Genomic DNA, 22,448 nt, shown 5'->3' on the forward strand with positions numbered 1-22,448 from the left:
CTCTCTCTCTCTCTCTCTCTCTCTCTCTCTCTCACACACACACACACACACACATAATGTAATACTAAATTTTATTGAAAATATTAATTAAACTTAAATTTGCCATCTTTTATATATCTATATTATAATATGTTATTTGAAAAAGGCTTTATATAAGTTGGACAACTGGTGCCCAATCCCAATTGTATAACAGAAGCAAATAAAAATATGTTAAAATCAAATATACTACTAGTGTTGAAGGGGATGTCTCGAAACATTAGGGGATTGTTTCGACACATAAGCCATAACCTTTGTATACGGGATGTCTCGACAAATAAGTTATGTATACGGGGCTGTCTCGACACTTTACATGTTTTTAAGGGGACGTCTCAACACATTACCTGTATATAAGGGGAATGTCTCGACACATTACCCTTGTATTAAGGGGATGTCTCGATACATTAACAATCACTGTGTATAAAAGATGTCTCGATACATTACCTGTTTATAGGGGAGTGTCTCGACACTTCACCTATTTCTACAGAGATGTCTCGACACTTTACATGTTTGTAAGGGGATCGACTTATATGGGGGAATGTCTCGACACATTAGCCGTATATATGGGGGGATGTCTCGATACATTAGCCTTACAGGATGTCTCGATACATTACCTATGTAAAAGTTGAACGTTTGAAAAGGGATGTCTCGACACATTACCTGTAAGGAAGGGGAATGTATCGACACATAACCTATGTATACGGGGATGTCTCGATATATGACCTGTTTATAAGGGGGTTGTCTCGAGATCTTACCTGTACGCATTCACTTAACCTGTGTATAAGGGGATGTTTTTGTACATCAACAATATTGTGCATTGTGTAGCAATGAAAATAACACATTATCTTTCAACATGTGGTCACGTAGTATAGTATACAGTTAAAGTATGGGGTTGAGGGATATATCAAGTTTCTGGTGTCCCGAGACCAGGTCTATTTCCCGAGGTGAAGCCGAGGGAAATAGGCATGGTCAAGGGACACCAGAAACTTGCTATATGCCTCAACCCAATATTTTAACCGTTTCATTATACCATACACACTGGAGAGATAGTTTTAACTAGAAAATATTTGTAAACCATAAGCTGCCCTTTTGATGGCAATGGAGCCAAATGCTTCCGAGTTCGGTAGCAAGCTCCGCCCACCTCGCGCGTCACTGCCGAGCTCGGTAACAAGCTCCGCCCACCTCTCGCCTGATTGGCTCGGCGGAAACACCCGAGTGTAGGTGTGTTTTAGTTCCCAGACTAAAACACAGGACTAAAACACACTCAGGCAAAAATTCGGATATATTCGATTTAACCAATAACTTGTATATAGAGTAAATAAAGTAGAGGTGTAATACAAATACTTTAACTTGTTAGAGTCTGCTGAGGTACTTGATCGGTACAGCGCCGCAAAAAAAGTAGAATTATTCTTTGGTTAAAAAACAATAAAATGGTCTGCTAGTAGTGAAATATATCACCTTATATGAAATAAATTGAGCGGATAATTTTTCAATCTTTCCTCAATCTTTAGTAACCTTGACATTTAGTCTAAAAAAACACAGGTGTTTACTTCTTACCAAGAACTATATCCCCGCGATTCAATTTGGATGAGGTTAGAAAGAATAGATACGGAACAGAACTTGACTAAGTTTGGTGAAGATAATGAGTACTAGCAAAGTAACATAGCAGAAACAAAATTGTTAATGGACAGACAGACGGACAAGATGAGGCCATCAGCACCCATTTTTGTAGCCCAAAACTGTAAAAAGTTTCAAATATCCCGACCTCCCTACCGGAGTGGTCTCCCATCTTCACACCTCTTTTTGGAGTCTAAAGGCAGCTGGAGTGAGGAGGCAAGGGGATTACCATACATAGTTGGGGAATCATGTTAACTTTAATATATAACGTTCATTGTGTACTTACGACTTGATTGGGAATAATTGGGTACCCGAGAGCTTCTGCGCCTTGGCTGCCGTGGATGTAAGCCGACACTGAACATCCGGAACCACAGCTGATGACGTGGCGACCTGGTTCCACGAGTGATTGCGAGTGGTAGAACGCCACACCCTGACCAGGCAAAAAGGCCGTAACTACTGGGGTGTTATCCAAGGAGATGTGTGTAACATCGCATACCAGTATCAGATATGCAAATTGTGTGGTGTTTGTTACAAAAAACACCAACCGTTGCACTCGTTGCAGTGGCTGTATTCTGATCATGGTAGGGTCAATATTACCGGCGTCAAATCTGATAATCATTGTCACCGAGACAGGGTTGTTTGACCTAAACAGACAGTGTTCGTTTCCCATGTCTTTCGATGAGGATGGATTAGTGCTAGTTAACTCAAAACAGGGGCCACACGAAGAGGTCACGTGAGTGTCATCGGTACCTGTTACAAAAATAGCTTCGTATTCTGCGCCGCGAGGCGGCACTATGGCATGGGTGCATCCCCAAAGGTGTTCCGGGGCCACATGTTGTACCAGATGGTTCCTTTCCCCTCCGACGTCAGTATATCTGTTACCACTGTACACACTCACAACCTTATCCGATCTTATGTGAGATCCGGTCAAGTCGTTTGACATAGTTTGTAGTTGTAGGGTTTCGAAAGCATTGATGGTTTCTGTTAATGAATATTGAGTTACATGGCCATACTTGAATGATTTTGGGCTGATAATGTTGACAGTGGTGAGATCATATACTCCAACGATCAAGATCTCTGCCTTTCCGCTTTTAGTAACGGGATAGTAAGAAAATCCAAGCGACGCTACCGGAATACCCAGAAATCCGTCCATGTAAGACGACCCACTGGTTACGCGATTGATCCCCACAATATATATTTCCTGGTCAGACTCGATAGATATACCCTGCACGCTCTTCCCTGTTCCTTCGACCTCGTATTCCACTGGAATCGCTATCGAAACAGAATCCATTGGTCCTACCAAATATTTTGAGTCGAGTATTGGATTGTTTGAGGAGCCGACAGACTTGACCATGATGGAAGCAGCAATCGGAAAACTCTGATTCGTGCGACCGATGTAAATGGTTAACGCCTTTGTATCATATTTGTTCTGCATAAAACCCACCATGAAGCTGTTACCATGACAAACTGAAACGATGATAAAAGTCGTTATCAGGTGACTACACTAACCATTAATGTTTTACCCTACAAATACTGTTATACAGTGATACAAGTCAACAAAAGGTAGCAACTCTATCCATTAATGTTATACCCTACAGATACTGTTATGCAGTGATACAAGTCAACAAAAATTAGCAACACTATTAATTAATGTTATACCCTACAGATACTGTTATACAGTGATACAAGTCAAGATAAGGTAGCTACACAATCCATTAATGTTATAGCCTACAGATACTGTTATACAGTGATACAAGTCGAGATAAGATAGCTACACTATCCATTAATGTTATACCCTACAGATAATGTACGGTGATACAAGTCAAGATCATGTAGCTACACAATCCATTAATGTTATATACAAGTCACGATCAGGTAGCATCTACACAATCAATTAATGTTATACCCTACAGATACTGTTATACGGTGATACAAGTCACGATCAGGTAGCTACACTATCCATTAATATTATACCCTACAGATACTGTTATACAGTGATACAAGTCACGATCAGGTAGCTGCACTATCCATTAATGTTATACCCTACATATACTGTTAAACAGTGATAAATTCAAGATCAGGTAGCAACACTATCCATTAATGTTATACCCTACAGATACTGTTATACAGTGATACAAGTCACGATCAGGTAGCTACACTATCAATTAATGTTATATACAAGTCACGACCAGGTAGCTACACTATCCAATAATGTTATACCCTACATATACTGTTATACAGTGATTCAAGTCACGATCAGGTAGCTTCACTATCAATTAATGTTATATACAAGTCACGACCATGTAGCTATACTATCCATTAATGGTATACCCTATATATACTATGTAGTGTTGTACAGTGATACAAGTCAAGTACTATATTCTAGGCCTACAGATGCTGTTATACGGTGACAGTGTATTACAGTATAGGTATCGGCCAGACGCTACGTTACTACAAGTACTTATTCCGTCTTTGCGTATTGCAGAGTTATCTTCTCTTGTGAGCAGGTATTGATTGTTACGTCATTGGTTTGTGTGAGAAAATTACGTCGTTTTCTCAAAAATTGTTGACGTTATTCTCACAAACCAATGACGTAACAGTCCATACCTGCTCACAAGAGAAGATAACTCTGCAATACGCAAAGACGGAATAGGTCCGATGATAATGCCAATACGGGAAGGTATCGGTCCCACAGTATTGTCAGTTCTGTGTGGTAAAAACAGATGTCAAGTCGGTTTTACTCACGAGACACTACAGATAAAACCATTCCAATAGTGTTTATAATACATGAACCGTATTGGGTCTATGGTATAACACTTCATATATAGGTTTTTATCCAAAAATAGTTCCATTAAGTGAACTTCATATGACGTTAGTTGTTCTAAAAACGTGAATCGTGCAACTGATTTCTTAAAAGGGGAGAATTAACAAAAAGTTGTTGAACATTTAAACTCCAAAAAGAGAAAAAGCAAGAAAAAGTCGTCAACAGAAATTGAATCAGATATGTTAATTAAAAAAATAAAATAAAAAAATACAGCGCTCAGTACTTACCCTCAAATAGGAAGAGAAGCAGTATACGAGACACAAACAGAAACCTTCCGAGGGAATCCATGATAGTTGCTTGACTGATTTAAACGTCCCAGGGGTGACGTCTTTTTAAAGCGGGAACTACAACCACACGAGTAACCAAGCATGTGACATGTAACGTACACGTTTACCTTGTAGTCTCGTCTTGCACGTCAATTGCTCATTACAATACAATATTAATAAGAATGACATTCAGGTGGAGAGAATCAGTGCTATAATGAGATAGCAGAATATGTAATGAGCGTGTGACTTGTATCATCCAGCTCGTCCTGATCCACACAACGTCATACAACGGGTCAGCCTATTGCTGAGACTGATTGGCGCATCGTCACCTATCAAACAAGTGCACCCTACAGCTAGTCCAGTACTTTATTAGACATCTTATATACCATTTAAAATTATTTTTTTTAGTTTTATTAAATTCTGGATCGACAATGCTCCTTGAACAAAAGTTAAGTTGGCTTGTCACAGTCTTGTATCAGGTAACTACACTATCAATCAAGCGCGATCACAGTTATCAAACAAGTGCGCCCTATAGCTGGCCAATCTCGTATCATCACATGTATCAAACTAGTGCACCCTATAGCTGGTCCAGTCTCGTATCATCACATGTATCAAACAAGTGCACCCTATAGCTGGTCCAGTCTCGTATCATCACAGATATCAAACAAGTGCACCTTATAGATGGTCCAGTTTCGTATCATCACATGTATCAAACAAGTGCACCCTATAGCTGGTCCAATCTCGTATCATCACAGATATCAAACAAGTGCACCTTATAGATGGTCCAGTCTCGTATCATCACATGTATCAATCAAGTGCACCCTATAGCTGGTCCAGTCTCGTATCATCACAGGTATCAAACAAGTGCACCCTATAGCTGGTCCAGTTTCGTATCATCACATGTATCAAACAAGTGCACCCTATAGCTGGTCCAATCTCGTATCATCACAGGTATCAAACAAGTGCACCTTATAGATGGTCCAGTCTCGTATCATCACATGTATCAATCAAGTGCACCCTATAGCTGGTCCAGTCTCGTATCATCACAGGTATCAAACAAGTGCACCCTATAGCTGGTCCAGTTTCGTATCATCACATGTATCAAACAAGTGCACCCTATAGCTGGTCCAATCTCGTATCATCACAGGTATCAAACAAGTGCACCTTATAGATGGTCCAGTCTCGTATCATCACATGTATCAATCAAGTGCACCCTATAGCTGGTCCAGTCTCGTATCATCACAGGTATCAAACAAGTGCACCTTATAGCTGGTCCAGTTTCGTATCATCACATGTATCAAACAAGTGCACCCTATAGCTGGTCCAATCTCGTATCATCACAGGTATCAAACAAGTGCACCTTATAGATGGTCCAGTCTCGTATCATCACATGTATCAATCAAGTGCACCCTATAGCTGGTCCAGTCTCGTATCATCACAGGTATCAAACAAGTGCACCTTATAGCTGGTCCAGTCTCGTATCATCACAGTTATCAAACAAGTGCACCCTATAGCTGGTCCAATCTCGTAACATCACAGGTATCAAACAAGTGCACCCCATAGCTGGTCCAGTCTCGTATCATCACATGTATCAAACAAGTGCGCCCTATAGCTGGCCCAGTCTCGTATCATCACAGTTATCAAACAAGTGCAGCCTATAGATGGTCCAGTCTCGTATCATCACATGTATCAATCAAGTGCACCCTATAGCTGGTCCAGTCTCGTATCATCACAGGTATCAAACAAGTGCACCTTATAGCTGGTCCAGTCTCGTATCATCACAGTTATCAAACAAGTGCACCCTATAGCTGGTCCAATCTCGTAACATCACAGGTATCAAACAAGTGCACCCCATAGCTGGTCCAGTCTCGTATCATCACATGTATCAAACAAGTGCGCCCTATAGCTGGCCCAGTCTCGTATCATCACAGTTATCAAACAAGTGCAGCCTATAGATGGTCCAGTCTCGTATCATCACATGTATCAAACAAGTGCACCCTATAGCTGGTCAAATCTCGTATCATCACAGGTTTCAAACAAGTGCACCCTATAGTTTGTCCAGTCTCGTCCCATCACAGTTATCAAACAAGTGCGCCCTATAGTTTGTCCAGTCTCGTATCATCACAGGTATCAAACAAGTGCGCCCTATAGCTGTCCAATCTCGTATCATCACAGGTATCAAACAAGTGCACCCCATAGCTTGTCCAGTCTCGTATCATCACAGTTATCACACAAGTGCGCCCTATAGCTTGTCCAGTCTCGTATCATCACAGGTATCACACAAGTGCGCCCTATAGCTGGGTTAGTTTCGTATCATCACAGTTATCAAACAAGTGCGCCCTAATTTTCATTATTAAAATGAAGCACTCTCTCTTGGAAAGAAGGCTATTACCGGTGATGATAAAACAAGAAAGGGGTACTGTCGTAATAGAAATAAAACAAGAAAACTTAGAAAGGAATTCGAAAATAAGTTATCATCAGAGGCTCATACATTCGTTCGAAATCAAAAACGAAAACCGAAATAGGAGATCTCTATTCCGAACCAGGATATAAGCAATCGCGTAAAGAACAAAACGACAGAGAAAAAGGCAAATATTTTAGCATCTTATTTTAAAAACGTTTTTGTGACCGAACCAGGCGATGAAATGTAAAGACCAAAATTTTCCGACAAAGAAGTTAATATCCCATGCAATGCAACCGATAAATATTAACCGTGAAACTGTGTTAAAAGAACAACTTAAACTGAAAGTCAACAAATCACCAGTATAGATAGAGTACATCCGCGTTTTCGGTAAAAATGACACCCCCAATGATCATATGATTAATGGGGGGTGCCATTTTTACCGAAAATCGATCTAAACCCGTAAAACTACTCTGAACACCTTAGTTTAGGTCCAAATATAGCTGTAACAAATTATCAGGTCCCTGTGATCATTACGTTACAGTGTCATGAAAGTAGGATATGTACCAGATGATTGCAAAATGGCACAAATTAGCGCTATGTTTTTTAGAAAGTGTTAGCCTGGAAACTATTCCGTCTTTGCGTATTGCAGAGTTATCTTCTCTTGTTAGCAGGTATTGATTGTTACGTCATTGGTTTGTGTGAGAAAATTACGTCGTTTTCTCAAAAATTGTTGACGTTATTCTCACAAACCAATGACGTAACAGTCCATACCTGCTCACAAGAGAAGATAACTCTGCAATACGCAAAGACGGAATAGGTCCGATGATAATGCCAATACGGGAAGGTATCGGTCCCACAGTATTGTCAGTTCTGTGTGGTAAAAACAGATATCAAGTCGGTTTTACTCACGAGACACTACAGATAAAACCATTCCAATAGTGTTTATAATACATGAACCGTATTGGGTCTATGGTATAACACTTCATATATAGGTTTTTATCCAAAAATAGTTCCATTAAGTGAACTTCATATGACGTTAGTTGTTCTAAAAACGTGAATCGTGCAACTGATTTCTTAAAAGGGGAGAATTAACAAAAAGTTGTTGAACATTTAAACTCCAAAAAGAGAAAAAGCAAGAAAAAGTCGTCAACAGAAATTGAATCAGATATGTTAATTAAAAAAATAATATATAAAAAAATACAGCGCTCAGTACTTACCCTCAAATAGGAAGAGAAGCAGTATACGAGACACAAACAGAAACCTTCCGAGGGAATCCATAATAGTTGCTTGACTGATTTAAACGTCCCAGGGGTGACGTCTTTTTAAAGCGGGAACTACAACCACACGAGTAACCAAGCATGTGACATGTAACGTACACGTTTACCTTGTAGTCTCGTCTTGCACGTCAATCGCTCATTACAATACAATATTAATAAGAATGACATTCAGGTGGAGAGAATCAGTGCTATAATGAGATAGCAGAATATGTAATGAGCGTGTGACTTGTATCATCCAGCTCGTCCTGGTCCACACAACGTCACACAACGGGTCAGCCTACTGCTGAGACTGATTGGCGCATCGTCTCGTCACATATCAAACAAGTGCACCCTACAGCTAGTCCAGTACTTTATAAGACATCTTATATAATATACAAGATATCTTATATACCATTTAAGATAAAAAAATGTTTTTATAATTTTATGAAATTCTGGATCGACATTGCTCCTTGAACAAAAGTTAAGTTGGCTTGTCACAGTCTTGTATCAGGTAGCTACACTATCAAACAAGTGCGTCCTATAGCTTGTCCAGTCTCGTATCATCACAGTTATCAAACAAGTGCGCCCTAAAGCTTGTCCAGTCTCATATCATCACAGTTATCAAACAAGTGCGCCCTATAGCTGGTCCAGTCTCGTATCATCACATGTATCAAACAAGTGCGTCCTATAGCTTGTCCAGTCTCGGATCATCACAGTTATCAAACAAGTGCGCCCTATAGATTGTCCAGTCTCGTATCATCACAGTTATCAAACAAGTGCGCCCTATAGCTGGTCCAGTCTGGTATCATTACATGCATCAAACAAGTGCACCCTATAGCTGGTCCAGTCTCGTATCATTACATGTATCAAACAAGTGCGCCCTATAACTGGTCCAGTCTCGTATCATCACATGTATCAAACAAGTGCACCATATAGCTGGTCCAATCTCATATCATCACAGGTATCAAACAAGTGCACCCTATAGATGGTCCAGTCTCGTATCATCACATGTATCAAACAAGTGCGCCCTATAGCTGGTCCAGTCTGGTATCATTACATGCATCAAACAACTGCACCCTATAGCTGGTCCAGTCTCCTATCATCACAGGAATCAAACAAGTGCACCTTATAGCTGGTCCAGTCTCGTATCATCACATGTTTCAAACAAGTGCACCCTATAGCTGGTCCAATCTCGTATCATCACAGGTATCAAACAAGTGCGTCCTATAGCTGGTCCAATCTCGTATCATCAACGGTATCAAACAAGTGCACCCTATAGCTGGTCCAGTCTCGTACTATCACATGTATCAAACAAGTGCACCCTTTAGCTAGTCCAATCTCGTATCATGACTGGTATCAAACAAGTGCACACTATAGCTGTCCAATCTCGTACCATCACATGTATCAAACAAGTGCACCCTATAGCTGGTCCAATCTCGTATCATCACAGGTATCAAACAAGTGTACCCTATAGCTGGTCCAGTCTCGTACTATCACATGTATCAAACGAGTGCACCCTTTAGCTAGTCCAATCTCGTATCATGACTGGTATCAAACAAGTGCACCCTATAGCTGGTCCAGCCTCGTATCATCACATGTATCAAACAAGTGCACCCTATAACTTTTCCAGTCTCGTATCATGACTGGTATCAAACAAGTGCATCCTAGCTATAGCTGGTCAAATCTCGTATCATCACAGGTATCAAACAAGTGCACCCTATAGATGGTCGAATCTCGTATCATCACAGGTATCAAGCAAGTGCACCCTATAGCTGGTCCAGTCTCGTATCATCACAGGTATCAAACAAATGCACCCTATAGCTGATCCAGTCTCGTATCATGACTGGTATCAAACAAGTGCACCCTAGCTATAGCTGGTCAAATCTCGTATCAGCACAGGTATCAAACAAGTGCACCCTATAGATGGTCCAGTCTCGTATCATCACATGTATCAATCAAGTGCACCCTATAGCTGGTCCAGTCTCGGATCATCACAGGTATCAAACAAGTGCACCCTATAGATGGTCCAATCTCGTATCATCACAGGTATCAAACAAGTGCACCCTATAGATGGTCCAATCTCGTATCATCACATGTATCAAACAAGTGCACCCTGGTCCAGTCTCGTATCATCACAGTTATCAAACAAGTGCGCCCTATAATACATGTTTTAGGGGTTTATATCGACTTTCGGGGGAAATGACAACCCCAATGATCATATGATCATTGGGGGTGATCATTGGGGGTGTCATTTTTACCGAAAATCGGTCTAAACCCGTTAAACATGTAAAACTACTCTGAACACCACAGTTTAGGTTCAAATATAGCCGTAACAAATTATCAGGTCCCTGTGATCATTACTATACAATGTCATGAAAGTAGGATATGTACCAGATGATTGCAAAATGGCACAAATTAGCGCTTTGTTTTTAGAGAGACAAGTGTGAGCCTGGAAACTATAGACCGGTCAGTCTAACGTCCATCGTGTATAAAGTATTAGAAATAGTTTTAAAAAGTCATATTCTTAAATATATCACGGTCAATTCTTTATTATCTAAGAAGCAGTACAGATTTGTATCTGGGAGATCTACTAGCTTACATATTCTCAAATTCTTAGATGAATAGACCGAACTGTCATGGAATTCCAAAAAGCATTCGATACTGTTCCACATATATTCTTAGTAAAATGTCCTCATATGGAATAAGTGACGAAATCATTAACTTGACGTCCAGTTTCATTTTCGACTAGTCCGAATTATTCTGACGTTTTATCAACTTTTTTCATATCGGTCTGTCGTCGATTAACGTCAGAACTCCGGCCCCCTATAATATGCGGGAAATATATGCGACCCGCGCCCGGAGCGCACTTCAAACTGATATTTTAGAAATAGGGTGAGCTATAGATTCGGATTAGTTAGTAAACATGAAGGAGTGCAATAAAATATACTCAAAATCTGTTAGTATCTAGAATAAATTGATGCGTCTGTTTGGCTATTAGGATGTCTTTACTATTAAGTATTGTCAAATGATTACGTGTATGCTTGGTAATTTAAATTAAGGCAGGTTAAACAAGATTCTAATATATATAACATGCAACATACAACATATATATATATATATATATATACGATAAATATAGATTTGCGCATATTTTTATTTCCGATTACGATCTGAGTTACATATGAAGTAACCACTCTGGAATTCAAGGTGTGTGATGTCATTCGGGCGCTTACCTTGGCGCATGCGTAGTTAGACTTTACCTGGAAGGTGATCAAAAAGCCGTAGCGGAAGTCCGAGTGTTGTTGTAACTGTTTGAATTCGTGATATGTGAAGAGGTACGTATATAATGATGTGTGTTACACTGTCAGAACTATTTAAACTGAAAATATCAATGTTCAAATTAGAATCTCAACACTCACCTGTGTTTGTGACCATGTTGTACCCCGAGGGATAGTCTGACTTTAGTTGTTGATAAAATACCGGAAGTGACAGTTTGCATTATTATTTGGGATAATAACTGATTTACGGCCAATCTTAAATAAACTTGATTACATAAACTAAATTTCCATCGCCCTTTTTGGGTGTCGACCCCCTACAAAATACCTCTATGTCGTGATCATAGGAGAATATTGTCAGTGCATACCTGATAAGCCCTATCTGTCCTCCCTCCAATCCGCGTTCTCCTACACGTACAACAAACACAAGGTATACATGTCATGATGTCCGCCGTCTGTCTATAGTGCCTTGGAAGTGGGTACGCTCTCAACCACCTAGCTCCCTATCTCTCCTCCAAATAAAGGAACTAGCTAGTTCCCATTACTATCAGTAGACTGGGAAGGTGGGGCCTGCTGGTTCTATCCCTGGTAGAAGCTAGCACACAGCTCTCTTTCCTGTTACAATGATGCAGTAATGGTTTGATGTAGAGAAGTGGGTGCCCACACACTAGACTCTACCCTCCAAGTGTCCAGAACTGGACTTCATCCTCAACACAAACTCATCTTTAACAACAACCTCGCGCTCGCGTGCACATTTTTGTGTTAACTGCAAAGCAAAGGTGACATGAGAACACTGATGCTGTTGGCATCTGTATAAAGACTTCTAAACCCACACAAGTTCGTTCTTGTATCTTTGAACAAGATACTTTACTCTGCTTGTTCCAGTCTACTCAGCTGTAAATGAGTATGTGGATGGGTAGTGGTACAATTGTTCAATGCTAGCTGCATGTGAGCATGTGTATTGAAATGGCACCAAAGCCTGTATGCTCCCCCAGTGAGTTGCGAAAGATATTGGCTGGTTAATTACAAAGGCCCTATTGCCATGGATAATAATTTGTGAACCGCTTTGAGACGACCTACAAACTAGGTTGTGATAAAGCGGTATATAAGGACCTCAAATTATTCTTATTGTTGAAATAGATTAGATCCGAAAAGCAATGTTGACAGCCAGTGGCCATCTTTGATTATACTCCTGAATAGAATCGAAAACATAGCTTTTGACGATGGGGCAATTTTTATATATTCAGGGCAGAGGAGGCCAGGTATAAATATCAGTAATAGCCCCCGAAATGTCCACAAAAGTTTCCATTGAATGGAATGATTCAATAACTCGAAATTTCGTTCAGCCAATTCTGAAGTTCAATATGACAGTCAGTTGCCATCTTGTATTTGGGCACCCCAGGTCCCGTAATTGTTTCATTGTAAGGATCCCTGTCCCATAACACTGTGGTTTTTATATGCCTGTTGTCGGACAGGTTGTATTATGGTATGGGCTGTGTTGACTGATGTCCGTGTGACCGGATGTCCGTCACTCTCCTGTCTTCATTCATTACCATATCTTGATAAAACCTGGTACACATATATTGCATAGCTCGAACGAGTTCGCATTTCAAAAGTTTACATGCATTTTTGGTTGAGTTATGCCCCTTTTATTGCCAAATAAGGGCATTGTGAAGTAAATGCAAGAACTTTTTATTTTTTAATCAATTCTTTTCAAATTCTGTACAGTAATGCTAGAAGCATTTATGTTCAACATATATTACAGGTTTTTCTGTTGAGTTTCAACTTTCCACATTTTGGCATATCACACTTTACATTGCAACACTCATACTGTACTTCATTTATGCCGTTCATTCTTGCAATTGAATCTCTCAACTCAATATTTTTCCATGTATTATGTATATGATGCCATGATATCTGGATGCAAACTGCAGTTCAAGACTCCTACCTCAAAGCCAAGGTTCTAGTTTTGGTAATACAAAAAAAATGTAGCAACATTTACCAGGGAAGTGTAATTCTGAAACACAAAATAGCTTGAGCCAAAAACACAGTAAATGAATGGCAAGGTCACTGTGATTCACCAACAAAACTTACAGCAAACACATTTATATCATATGCCACTATAACCTGCTTCCAATATATCAATACCGTTCCGAGGGTCCGACGGGTGTATCGTGCTTCTGCTCGCAGTACTCTTGTCCATAGATACAGTAACCTCCCCTTAATTTTGTTTTGGATATAACTTTAGCACAGTTGGGCTAGGCCCACTCCTATCGACTTGGTGGCTCAGTCTGTTCGAGAGATAGTAAAACTATCTGAACTCCAGGGTTAGAATACCACTCTAGCCCCTTGGAATTGTTCACACTCGGAACACTGTTGATTATGTTGTGTTCATTTTATCTCAATTAAATTATTTTCAATAAAACTCCTGCAATGTATGGTTTCATTTTCAGAAATGATTTGATTATCAAAGTTTTAGTCATGCTGGAAAAAAATAGTTTCCAGTGAGTTTTTTGGTACAGGGATCCTTAAGTTTGTTTATTTACAGGGTTCTTGGTATTAGTTCTTGATTAACCATTTTATCAGAACATAGCAAGAATTGAAAATTTAATCTCCTAACATCTGTATACATTTCGGTACAAAGGCGAAACATCCATGTCTGCGGAACATTTACCATTGCTTGTATTTTTTATTTTTTTTGTATGGTTTAGACCCCAGTCACCATGACAACGGTACCACCTCTCCAAGCTTATTCGGGGTCAACTCCTAATGACAGTGAGTACTACTACAGCGACAACTCCAAATGGACCAAGGACATCCTAGTTACGCGTGACCCAGTGTTTGTAAATAAAGCTGTCGTGAATGGCGAGTACATTGGTCGGAAACCACACACCTATATCTACCTCGCAATCGCCGTTACCGTCCTCAACCCTCTCCTTGGACCCTTTGCCATCATGTTTGCAGGTCAGTATACACAGCACTCTATGTTTCCTCATATAATGTTTGTAGGTTGATAACATGATTTCCCTTTCCCATCATCATCATAATGTTTAATTTTATAAGCAGTGAATTTTGTGGGATCATTTCCGGGAAAGTTCTGAACATAATTTTCATAATTTTAATGAGTTAATTACCAAGATATTAGCCCTTCAAACATAATTTTAAAAAAAATCAAATTTGATCACAATTTATTTTTGTTGCTAGGGAAATATACCTGTTGCTATAGAGAAAAAATTGGGACAATTACACGTAAAAAAGGTTCACATTCACATTATTCATTGACAATCAACCATATTATTCATATAGACAGTCAACCATATCATGGTTTCCATAAAATTTAACTGCTATAACAAGTGTCCACCTTAAATTTCGGCTATTTTCATATTTATATGGATAAAACTGTTACCATGGCAACAAAATATATAAAAAAATAGCAGAAAATAATGAGCTTACTTTGATATATAACTGACCAAAATTACATAAGTCTAACTGGTCAATTATAATTACAGTCAATATTTCAATAAAGTAAGCTTATTTTCAACATTTTATTGAAATATTCTATGCGAAATTGACATATAAAACAATCTCCATGGAGGAAAGGTTAATGGTGGGTTCTGAGAATGTGGTCTATCTGAAAACAGTTTGAAATTGACTATTGATAGCTTAATTAGATGACATTGTCCAATAATGTTAATTTTTGTTAATTTCCAGTGATGTCTACACGATCCTATGACGATGGAGATATCAAGTCGGCCGTGAAGTGGGCGAATTACTCGTTCATGTTGGGGATGATGACAATAGGCATTTCAGTAATTTTATATATAGCAATAGGATTTTCTCTGAGTGGTCTGGGGACAAAAGGAGGTCACGCTCCCTGATCCCGAATACCTGTACCCTGTAAATATGTATATAGCTCATCATTCTACAACACACTCTGTCAATGAACATTGATTTATCAGTGTAGAACGACATTAGGAGGTCAATCAGTGCAGGTTCAGTGATTAATGTTTTAGATTATTGCTCCAGAAATGTGTTTTCTGTGACTAATGGTAATTAATGGTATCAATATTTAATGTCCCATCACAATTAAACTTCGTGGAGGTTTGTTCTACAGAAACAATGAATTGGTAATGGTTCAAAATTAATTCACCTTAACAGATCGTCAGATGTGCCTCAAATTACTGGCATACTTAACTGATATTACAGGTAGACTAATCCACTTCTACAGGTATGAAAATATTTTCAGCCAGATTCTGATCACTCGGATAACACCTAAAAAATCCAATGTAAGAATTTGATTATAAACTTTTATGCCAAAATTAATCTCTGTTAAAGCATTCTTGGAAGTTAACATATTAATCAGGAAATATTTTGGAATTCTGAAATTAAATTTTCTGGACGAATGAATTTTTAATTACACTACATATGCAGAAAATGAATCGTCCAGGCATATGAGGTTCGCCAATATGTACTATATACGCGGAAAGTTAAACATGGATACATGTATATATACATCAGTGTATAATTAGAAAAAAGTAGATTTAGCACGACATTTAACTAAAGATGGTTGTTACAAGCTCCGATAACACTTGGAAAAGGTCATGATATATCCTATTTGTACCTGTAGCATATCATTAACCCTTTCATCCCTAGGTAACTTAAGTAGACTCTACCATACATTCATCTGGATGAGTCCATTATGGTCTACAGTGGTGAAAGGGTTAAAACTCCTTTTATTTCATTCTTTTTACACCATGACTAATTAACATACATACTGACTTTTTTTTTATGTGAAAGTCTAGTAATGCTGAAATTAGAATCTCAAAATTTTGTAGGCCTGTCATTTCAAAGAACATGGACATTCAATGATCAGGTAGAACCTGAAACAATGGCTCTCAACCATATCCCACATAAACTAGTGAGAGAAATCTGAATCCTTAGCCAGCCTTTCCATTGGACGAGACCTCTGCTAGTCTTGCAATTCTTTTTGGGGGATGGGAGGAGGGGAGAAAACTCAGAAGTGTCCATTCTCTGCGAATGTCCAGAATTATGTAATTACTGTACCCATTTATTAATATAATCATATTTCATCAGCTTATCAATGAACTTGATAACACATGCTGTTAACTTTTGCTGTTTCATGAATTCACAATTAATTTGGTTGTTTAAATGAAATGTAATTTATCCTTCCATAAATTGTATAAATTTCTGCCAATATTACAGATTCTTGTGTACATATCTTTACTTTATTTCAACATCAATGCCAGTATACAACTTATAATTCCATATGCACTATTGCAGCAAATTTTATTTGTAAAGTGTGTTTCATATATATGTATTTAATTTTTATTTCAACATTTTCTGATAATTCTTCACATATACATGTATATGTATTTTTAATTTTTATTCTGTCATTTTCTGGTAATTCTTCACATATAAAAAAGAAAAACGAATTTCAATCGCTTTTCACAGAAATTCTCTGTATGACATATTTTTTAATATCTCTAATGTTACATGCGTTGCACAGGGTCTGTCCATACATATCTTGCACTTGTTAAGGCCCGAGAACAGGTCGTCTCTGGCATAGGGCAAAGAGGATTTACACCCCCCTGTCAACAGTAGCACCCATTTACTGTAGATTTACGATAAATCCATGCTAACTTAAGTCTGCGGACAAGAAACTGTCTTGGGAACCTCCAACTCTGTAATATCTTTGGCCATTTCCTTGATAATTGTCATGAGGTTGGTTATAAACATTTTACCGTACGTACCCTTGATGATGACATGAATTATCAATTCTGTCATCTTTTATTATATGTCTATGAAAGAAGAATAGCTATAGAAAATATAAGGTTTTGTTGATGTATTTTATCAGTGATTTAAATTTTGAAATGTAATAATATTTTTAAATATATACGTAAAAAATCCATTTTTATACCGAGTCAGATCAGAAATGAAAATAAATTTTAAGAAAATGAACAGATTTTGTGTTATCCTTGTACATTGTATATGACGATGCAGCGATATCATATACAGCATTAGTACACCGATTTTCATTGTTGCAAATGTGACTGTCTCCGTGAAAGGGTGATATTTTACACGTTTCGTGAATCAGCGACTGCAAGATGAAAGTAAATATTTCTGATCAACCGTCACCTTCAACAGACCTAACAATGTTCTCGATCAATATGACAATTAAGAGACACTGGAGACACGGTAGTCTAGTGGTAGGACGCTGGGCTAGTGAACGAAGGGTTGCAGGTTCGCGCCACGGCACAGCACTGTGTTGTATCTTTGAGCAAGATACTTGACTTTACTTGTTCCAGTCTACTCAGCTGTAAATGAGTACGAGGTTGAGCAGTGCTAGAATTGTAGAATGCTAGCTGTGAGCGCAGAAATGGCAGCACTAGCTGTTTGCTCCCCTGGGAGTTGAGAAATATATTGGCTGGTTACAAAGGCCCTATTACCATGGATATTAATTTAAATGTGAGACGACCTACGAACTAGGTTGTGATAAAGCGGTATATAAGGACCTCAAATTAAGACCGCTATGGATGACAATTATATAAGGATGCTATATGTATACCACCACAATTTGGTTTCAATCTGCCCAGTATTTTGCCATGACGAAATGTTTCAAGCAATCTTTGAATTTGACCCGTTTTGACCCGAATTCTCTGCCCCCAGGAGGGTTGATTCCCATTGGTTAAGCTAAACAACACTACATCCTGGTTGAAATCTGTCCAGCAATTCAGGAAGACACTTAATTTAAAGCAAATCAGCCAATATGACACTTGTTTTCCTATCCTTCAGCCCACAGCAGTGTCAGCTAGTTTCTCTTAACTATTTGATCCCAATGAGCTTAGCATGCTCCAACTACAATTTGATTGAAATATGCCCAGTAGTTTGGGAGATGTCATTTAATGCAAATCGGCAAATTTGACTCTTTGTACCCAGCCCTTCAGACCCAAGGAGGGTCAAGGCTAGCACACCAATTTGGTTAAATTCTGCTCTTTAGGAGATGGCACTTAATTCAAAAGTAAACGAAGAATAGATAACGGACAAAGAAAAAATCTTGCCCAGGTACAACATACTAGAAGAGATGATTAAAAATATGAATTTGATATTTTAATATAATAGGCGAGGTTCCAATCACAACACAGCTCAGGCGTCACCAGATAGTGGGGTTTTATTGGCCGACTAGTTTCGACTCTTAAAGTGAGTTTTTATCAGGTCCTGGCGTCACCAGTTAGTGGGGTTTTATTGGCTGACTAGTTTCGACTCTTAAAGTGAGTTTTTATCAGGTCCTGGCGTCACCAGTTAGTGGGGTTTTATTGACCGACTAGTTTCGACTCTTAACCCATCTAAACAACCACAAGATGTTGGCTTTACATTTTTTTTGTTAATCTTTGATATTATTATAAGATGCATCTCTATCATACATGTGGCTGTCAACTGTTAAAGGAAAACAAACAGAACTAATGAGTTTCAGTATCTTTATTACATATATACACAATGTGTACACAAACGTCAATAGCATATATTGTTATTTGGTATAAAAACATGCATGCTTTAATTAAAAAGGTATATATGCTTATTTCAAAAATCCTTCTGTACAATATCTAAAATGTAAATTAATGATCTAGAACTTTACATGAGTGATGACAAGATGGAGGAGTAAGACAAGTACCTATTTGTGTTGTAAAGCTTTGATTATGACTGAAATACCTTTGGTTCGTTAGTCACAACAGGTGATATCCACACCTCAATAAATCCTATTAATGCAGATTTACTTGACAGATTAAAACCCTTAAAGAATTGGTATTAAAAGACCAGGTCAATTAAAGTATTGATTTTTTAGCATTAAATGTATTTTCAATATATATTTTGTACCTGGAAATGTTAGCCACATGTTTTTTCCCCATTTTCTACCTTTATATTGAGGGTGAATTTATCAAGACAGTCAACTTTAGTAGACATTATACATATATTTACTGTAAGGCAAAAATAAGCCTGGATGAAAATATCTTACTATTGAAGAGGAACATTGCCCTGTATTCCAGAAGCTTCAATGTCCCCTGTGTCTGTCTACGTCTTTGTACACCAACACAATGATGCTAGAACTTTGTTCTGTGTAGACATTTGGCTACAACCTTACACTAGTATAATTTATTTGTTAGATCACATGGATTATCAATGATAGCAATCACATATGAATGAGATTCAAATTTATGTACTCTAGTAGTACACCATCATCATTTGAATCTGCATTAACAGGTTTTTTTTGTAAAAAACATTTTTCAGTGAACCCTGTAACAGAATGTTTTCAACATCATGAACATTCCTATATTTCAGATCAATATACCAAATCTTCTTAACATTACAAAGCACTTTTACAATTCTACAAGAATTTCACAATCAATCAATATTTTGGCTTTATGATGATAAGCAGGTATAATTCTGCATTGTGTGTAAATCTAATTAAATATACATTTTGTATGTACAGTTATATATATGTATATCTCCATTTTTTTATTCGAGATTCTTATTGCATGCTCCCCTATAATTTTTTTTAGAGTGATAATTGTAACAAAGTTTGTATAATTTTCTATGTTTTATCCACATTATATGACTTTTTTTATTGGCTTACATACTAGACTAACATGTCTATTTCTGTTACATCGAGAGGTTTTAACATGCTGTTACACAAAGTAAAATTAACCAGATTTTGTAAACAATCACACATACGGAAACCTTTCTCTCCATTACTTATATCAATTTGGTCAAAAATGTAGATGCATTCAAATTTCAAAATACAAAGTAAGCTAGCTATATTTGCACAATATTTTTTTTGCATATAACATTGACGAAATTACAAAAAGTAACATTTTGTCTTTCATACTACTTGACAAATGTCATATCTTGGCCTGGCAGGCATACCTTTTAAACCACTGCATCACACACATGTTAAAGGGAGACAACCCAATATGAGTATCTCTTATTTGTCTCTAGAGGGAAGATAGTTTGAGATACAGGTTATTTGTTTGTAAGGGGAAGCAGCCCTATACATGTACAGATGACGACTCGCTTTCATTGTTACTTGTCTGTTAAGGGGAGGTAATCCCCTATTAGTTGTCTGTAAAAGGGAGACAATCCCAAATATAACACTAGTTAAGAAATATTTGGAGAAGGGCATTTACAATGATAATGAAGGATCAGTAAACCAGTTACTAGTTGTGAAGGAGTAGAGGCATCCCATTAACATTATCCTGTATCTCTTATATACTTTAATATAGAGTACATTTTATGAAACACACATTATGCAGTTTCTTATGGTAAGCTTTGGAGTATTGTATATGTCTAGATGACTAATAATTAGTTATTTCAACCATGTTTTATCTAATTACAAAGTTGATACTCCTGCCTATATATAGACTACTGCTATTCACGTACACATGTCACACCACTGTGAGTTCCTTATATGTCTGGATTAACATCAGTAGTTTCCCAAATAATGTACCAAATATATTAAGGTATTGTATGTATTCTGTATTATATCATTATAACTTGTGAATATAAGCCTCCTGGTCAGAATATTTTTGGGAAAAGCTGTTTTAATTGTTTACTGGTCTAGACTTTGTATCTAACATCAACTCAAGTTGTTATATCACCACTACGTCCTGTGAAATGCTTAGTTCACTAAAAATGTGTTCCAATTTGGAGCGAACTAAAAATGTGTTCCAATTCGGAGCGAACTAAAAATGTGTTCCAATTCGGATTCTTCTATTTTTGACATAAATTACCTAAAATGGTCCAGCCACTTCTTAACAGGAGTCTGTGGTGAAAAATACTTCAAAGAAGATATGATATATAATTTTAGGCCTGGAAAAGCAACGTTTACTCCCACAGGAGAAGACTGTTAGGTCCCAGCCCCATTACCTAACAATTTTGTTGTAACCAAACAAATGCCACCAATCACTTGTTAAATGTTCTCAATCTCGTGTTGTGTGGCCAACAGCATCCTACGCATAACTGTAGGGGAACTGCTACACCAGGTCCCACAGTGTTGTACACACAATGGCAGGAATATTTCTATGACACAACTACAATCTAAAGACTCGAACACACTGTGGTAGGGAAGCTGATAACACCTAAGTTCCTGAGCCTTGAAAAAACATAATGGTAGTGATGCTGCTATAGTTATAGGTCTCACAGTCTTTTCCACACAATGGTAGGGAAACTGCTATACACTCATTGAGGAACTTTTATCCAAGTCCCAAAGTCCGAACATTGGTAGGGAAGCTGCTATAATCTGTTTAGCTAGGTTCCACAGCTTTATCCATACAATGGTAGGGAAGCTGCTATATCATTGTTTAGCTAGGTTCCACAGCTTTATTCATACAATGGTAGGGAAGCTGCTATACTATTGTTTAGCTAGGTTCCACAGCTTTATCCATACAATGGTAGGGAAGCTGCTATACACTGTAGTTGGTATGACTTAGTAACTGTTGTTCTGTTTAAGTCTCATGAGCAGAAGCCTTGTACGTAGAGTGGTAGGCATTCCTCAGCAAGGCATAGGGGAAGCATGACTCTAGTAAGTCCATAGTCAGGTAGGGGGACTCCTGTACGATCTGAAACAGTAACAACACATCAACCATTACTTTAGTGGTGAGCTTCACACAATGTATTATGGTGAAAAGTACACATGAAATTGGTTTTAATGTAACTTCAAATCTCAAGTTTTACGAGGACAACACATTCTCTATAATC

At 38.0% G+C, this 22,448-nt stretch overlaps 3 protein-coding genes across 11 annotated transcripts in view; 1 reads left to right on the top strand and 2 right to left on the bottom strand.

Moving 5' to 3' along the window:
* Window positions 1–3,007, bottom strand: part of LOC110459925 — a 7,435-nt gene extending 4,428 nt beyond the window's left edge. The window contains exon 1 of the mRNA XM_021512434.1: window positions 1,940–3,007. Within this exon, the coding sequence (XP_021368109.1) occupies window positions 1,940–3,007 (1,068 nt within the window). The remainder of the gene's footprint in view (window positions 1–1,939) is intronic.
* Window positions 3,008–11,635: 8,628 nt separating this feature from the next.
* LOC110459944 lies at window positions 11,636–17,608 on the top strand. The gene is made up of 3 exons (XM_021512472.1): window positions 11,636–11,738; window positions 14,390–14,642; window positions 15,390–17,608. The coding sequence occupies exons 2-3, from the start codon at window positions 14,402–14,404 to the stop codon at window positions 15,554–15,556; spliced, it is 408 nt and encodes a 135-aa protein (XP_021368147.1). The 5' UTR covers window positions 11,636–11,738; window positions 14,390–14,401; the 3' UTR covers window positions 15,557–17,608.
* Window positions 17,609–19,160: 1,552 nt separating this feature from the next.
* The window catches only part of LOC110459938 (membrane-associated protein Hem-like), a 47,976-nt gene continuing 44,688 nt past the window's right edge, over window positions 19,161–22,448 (bottom strand). For all 9 annotated transcript variants that reach the window (XM_021512465.1, XM_021512464.1, XM_021512463.1 and 6 more), the window contains one exon: window positions 19,161–22,309. In XM_021512465.1, the coding sequence (XP_021368140.1) occupies window positions 22,196–22,309 (114 nt within the window). In that variant the 3' untranslated portion in view covers window positions 19,161–22,195. The remainder of the gene's footprint in view (window positions 22,310–22,448) is intronic.

The sequence above is a fragment of the Mizuhopecten yessoensis genome, unplaced genomic scaffold (assembly GCF_002113885.1).
Source record: "Mizuhopecten yessoensis strain PY_sf001 unplaced genomic scaffold, ASM211388v2 scaffold10275, whole genome shotgun sequence".
Lineage (NCBI taxonomy): Eukaryota > Metazoa > Mollusca > Bivalvia > Pectinida > Pectinidae > Mizuhopecten > Mizuhopecten yessoensis.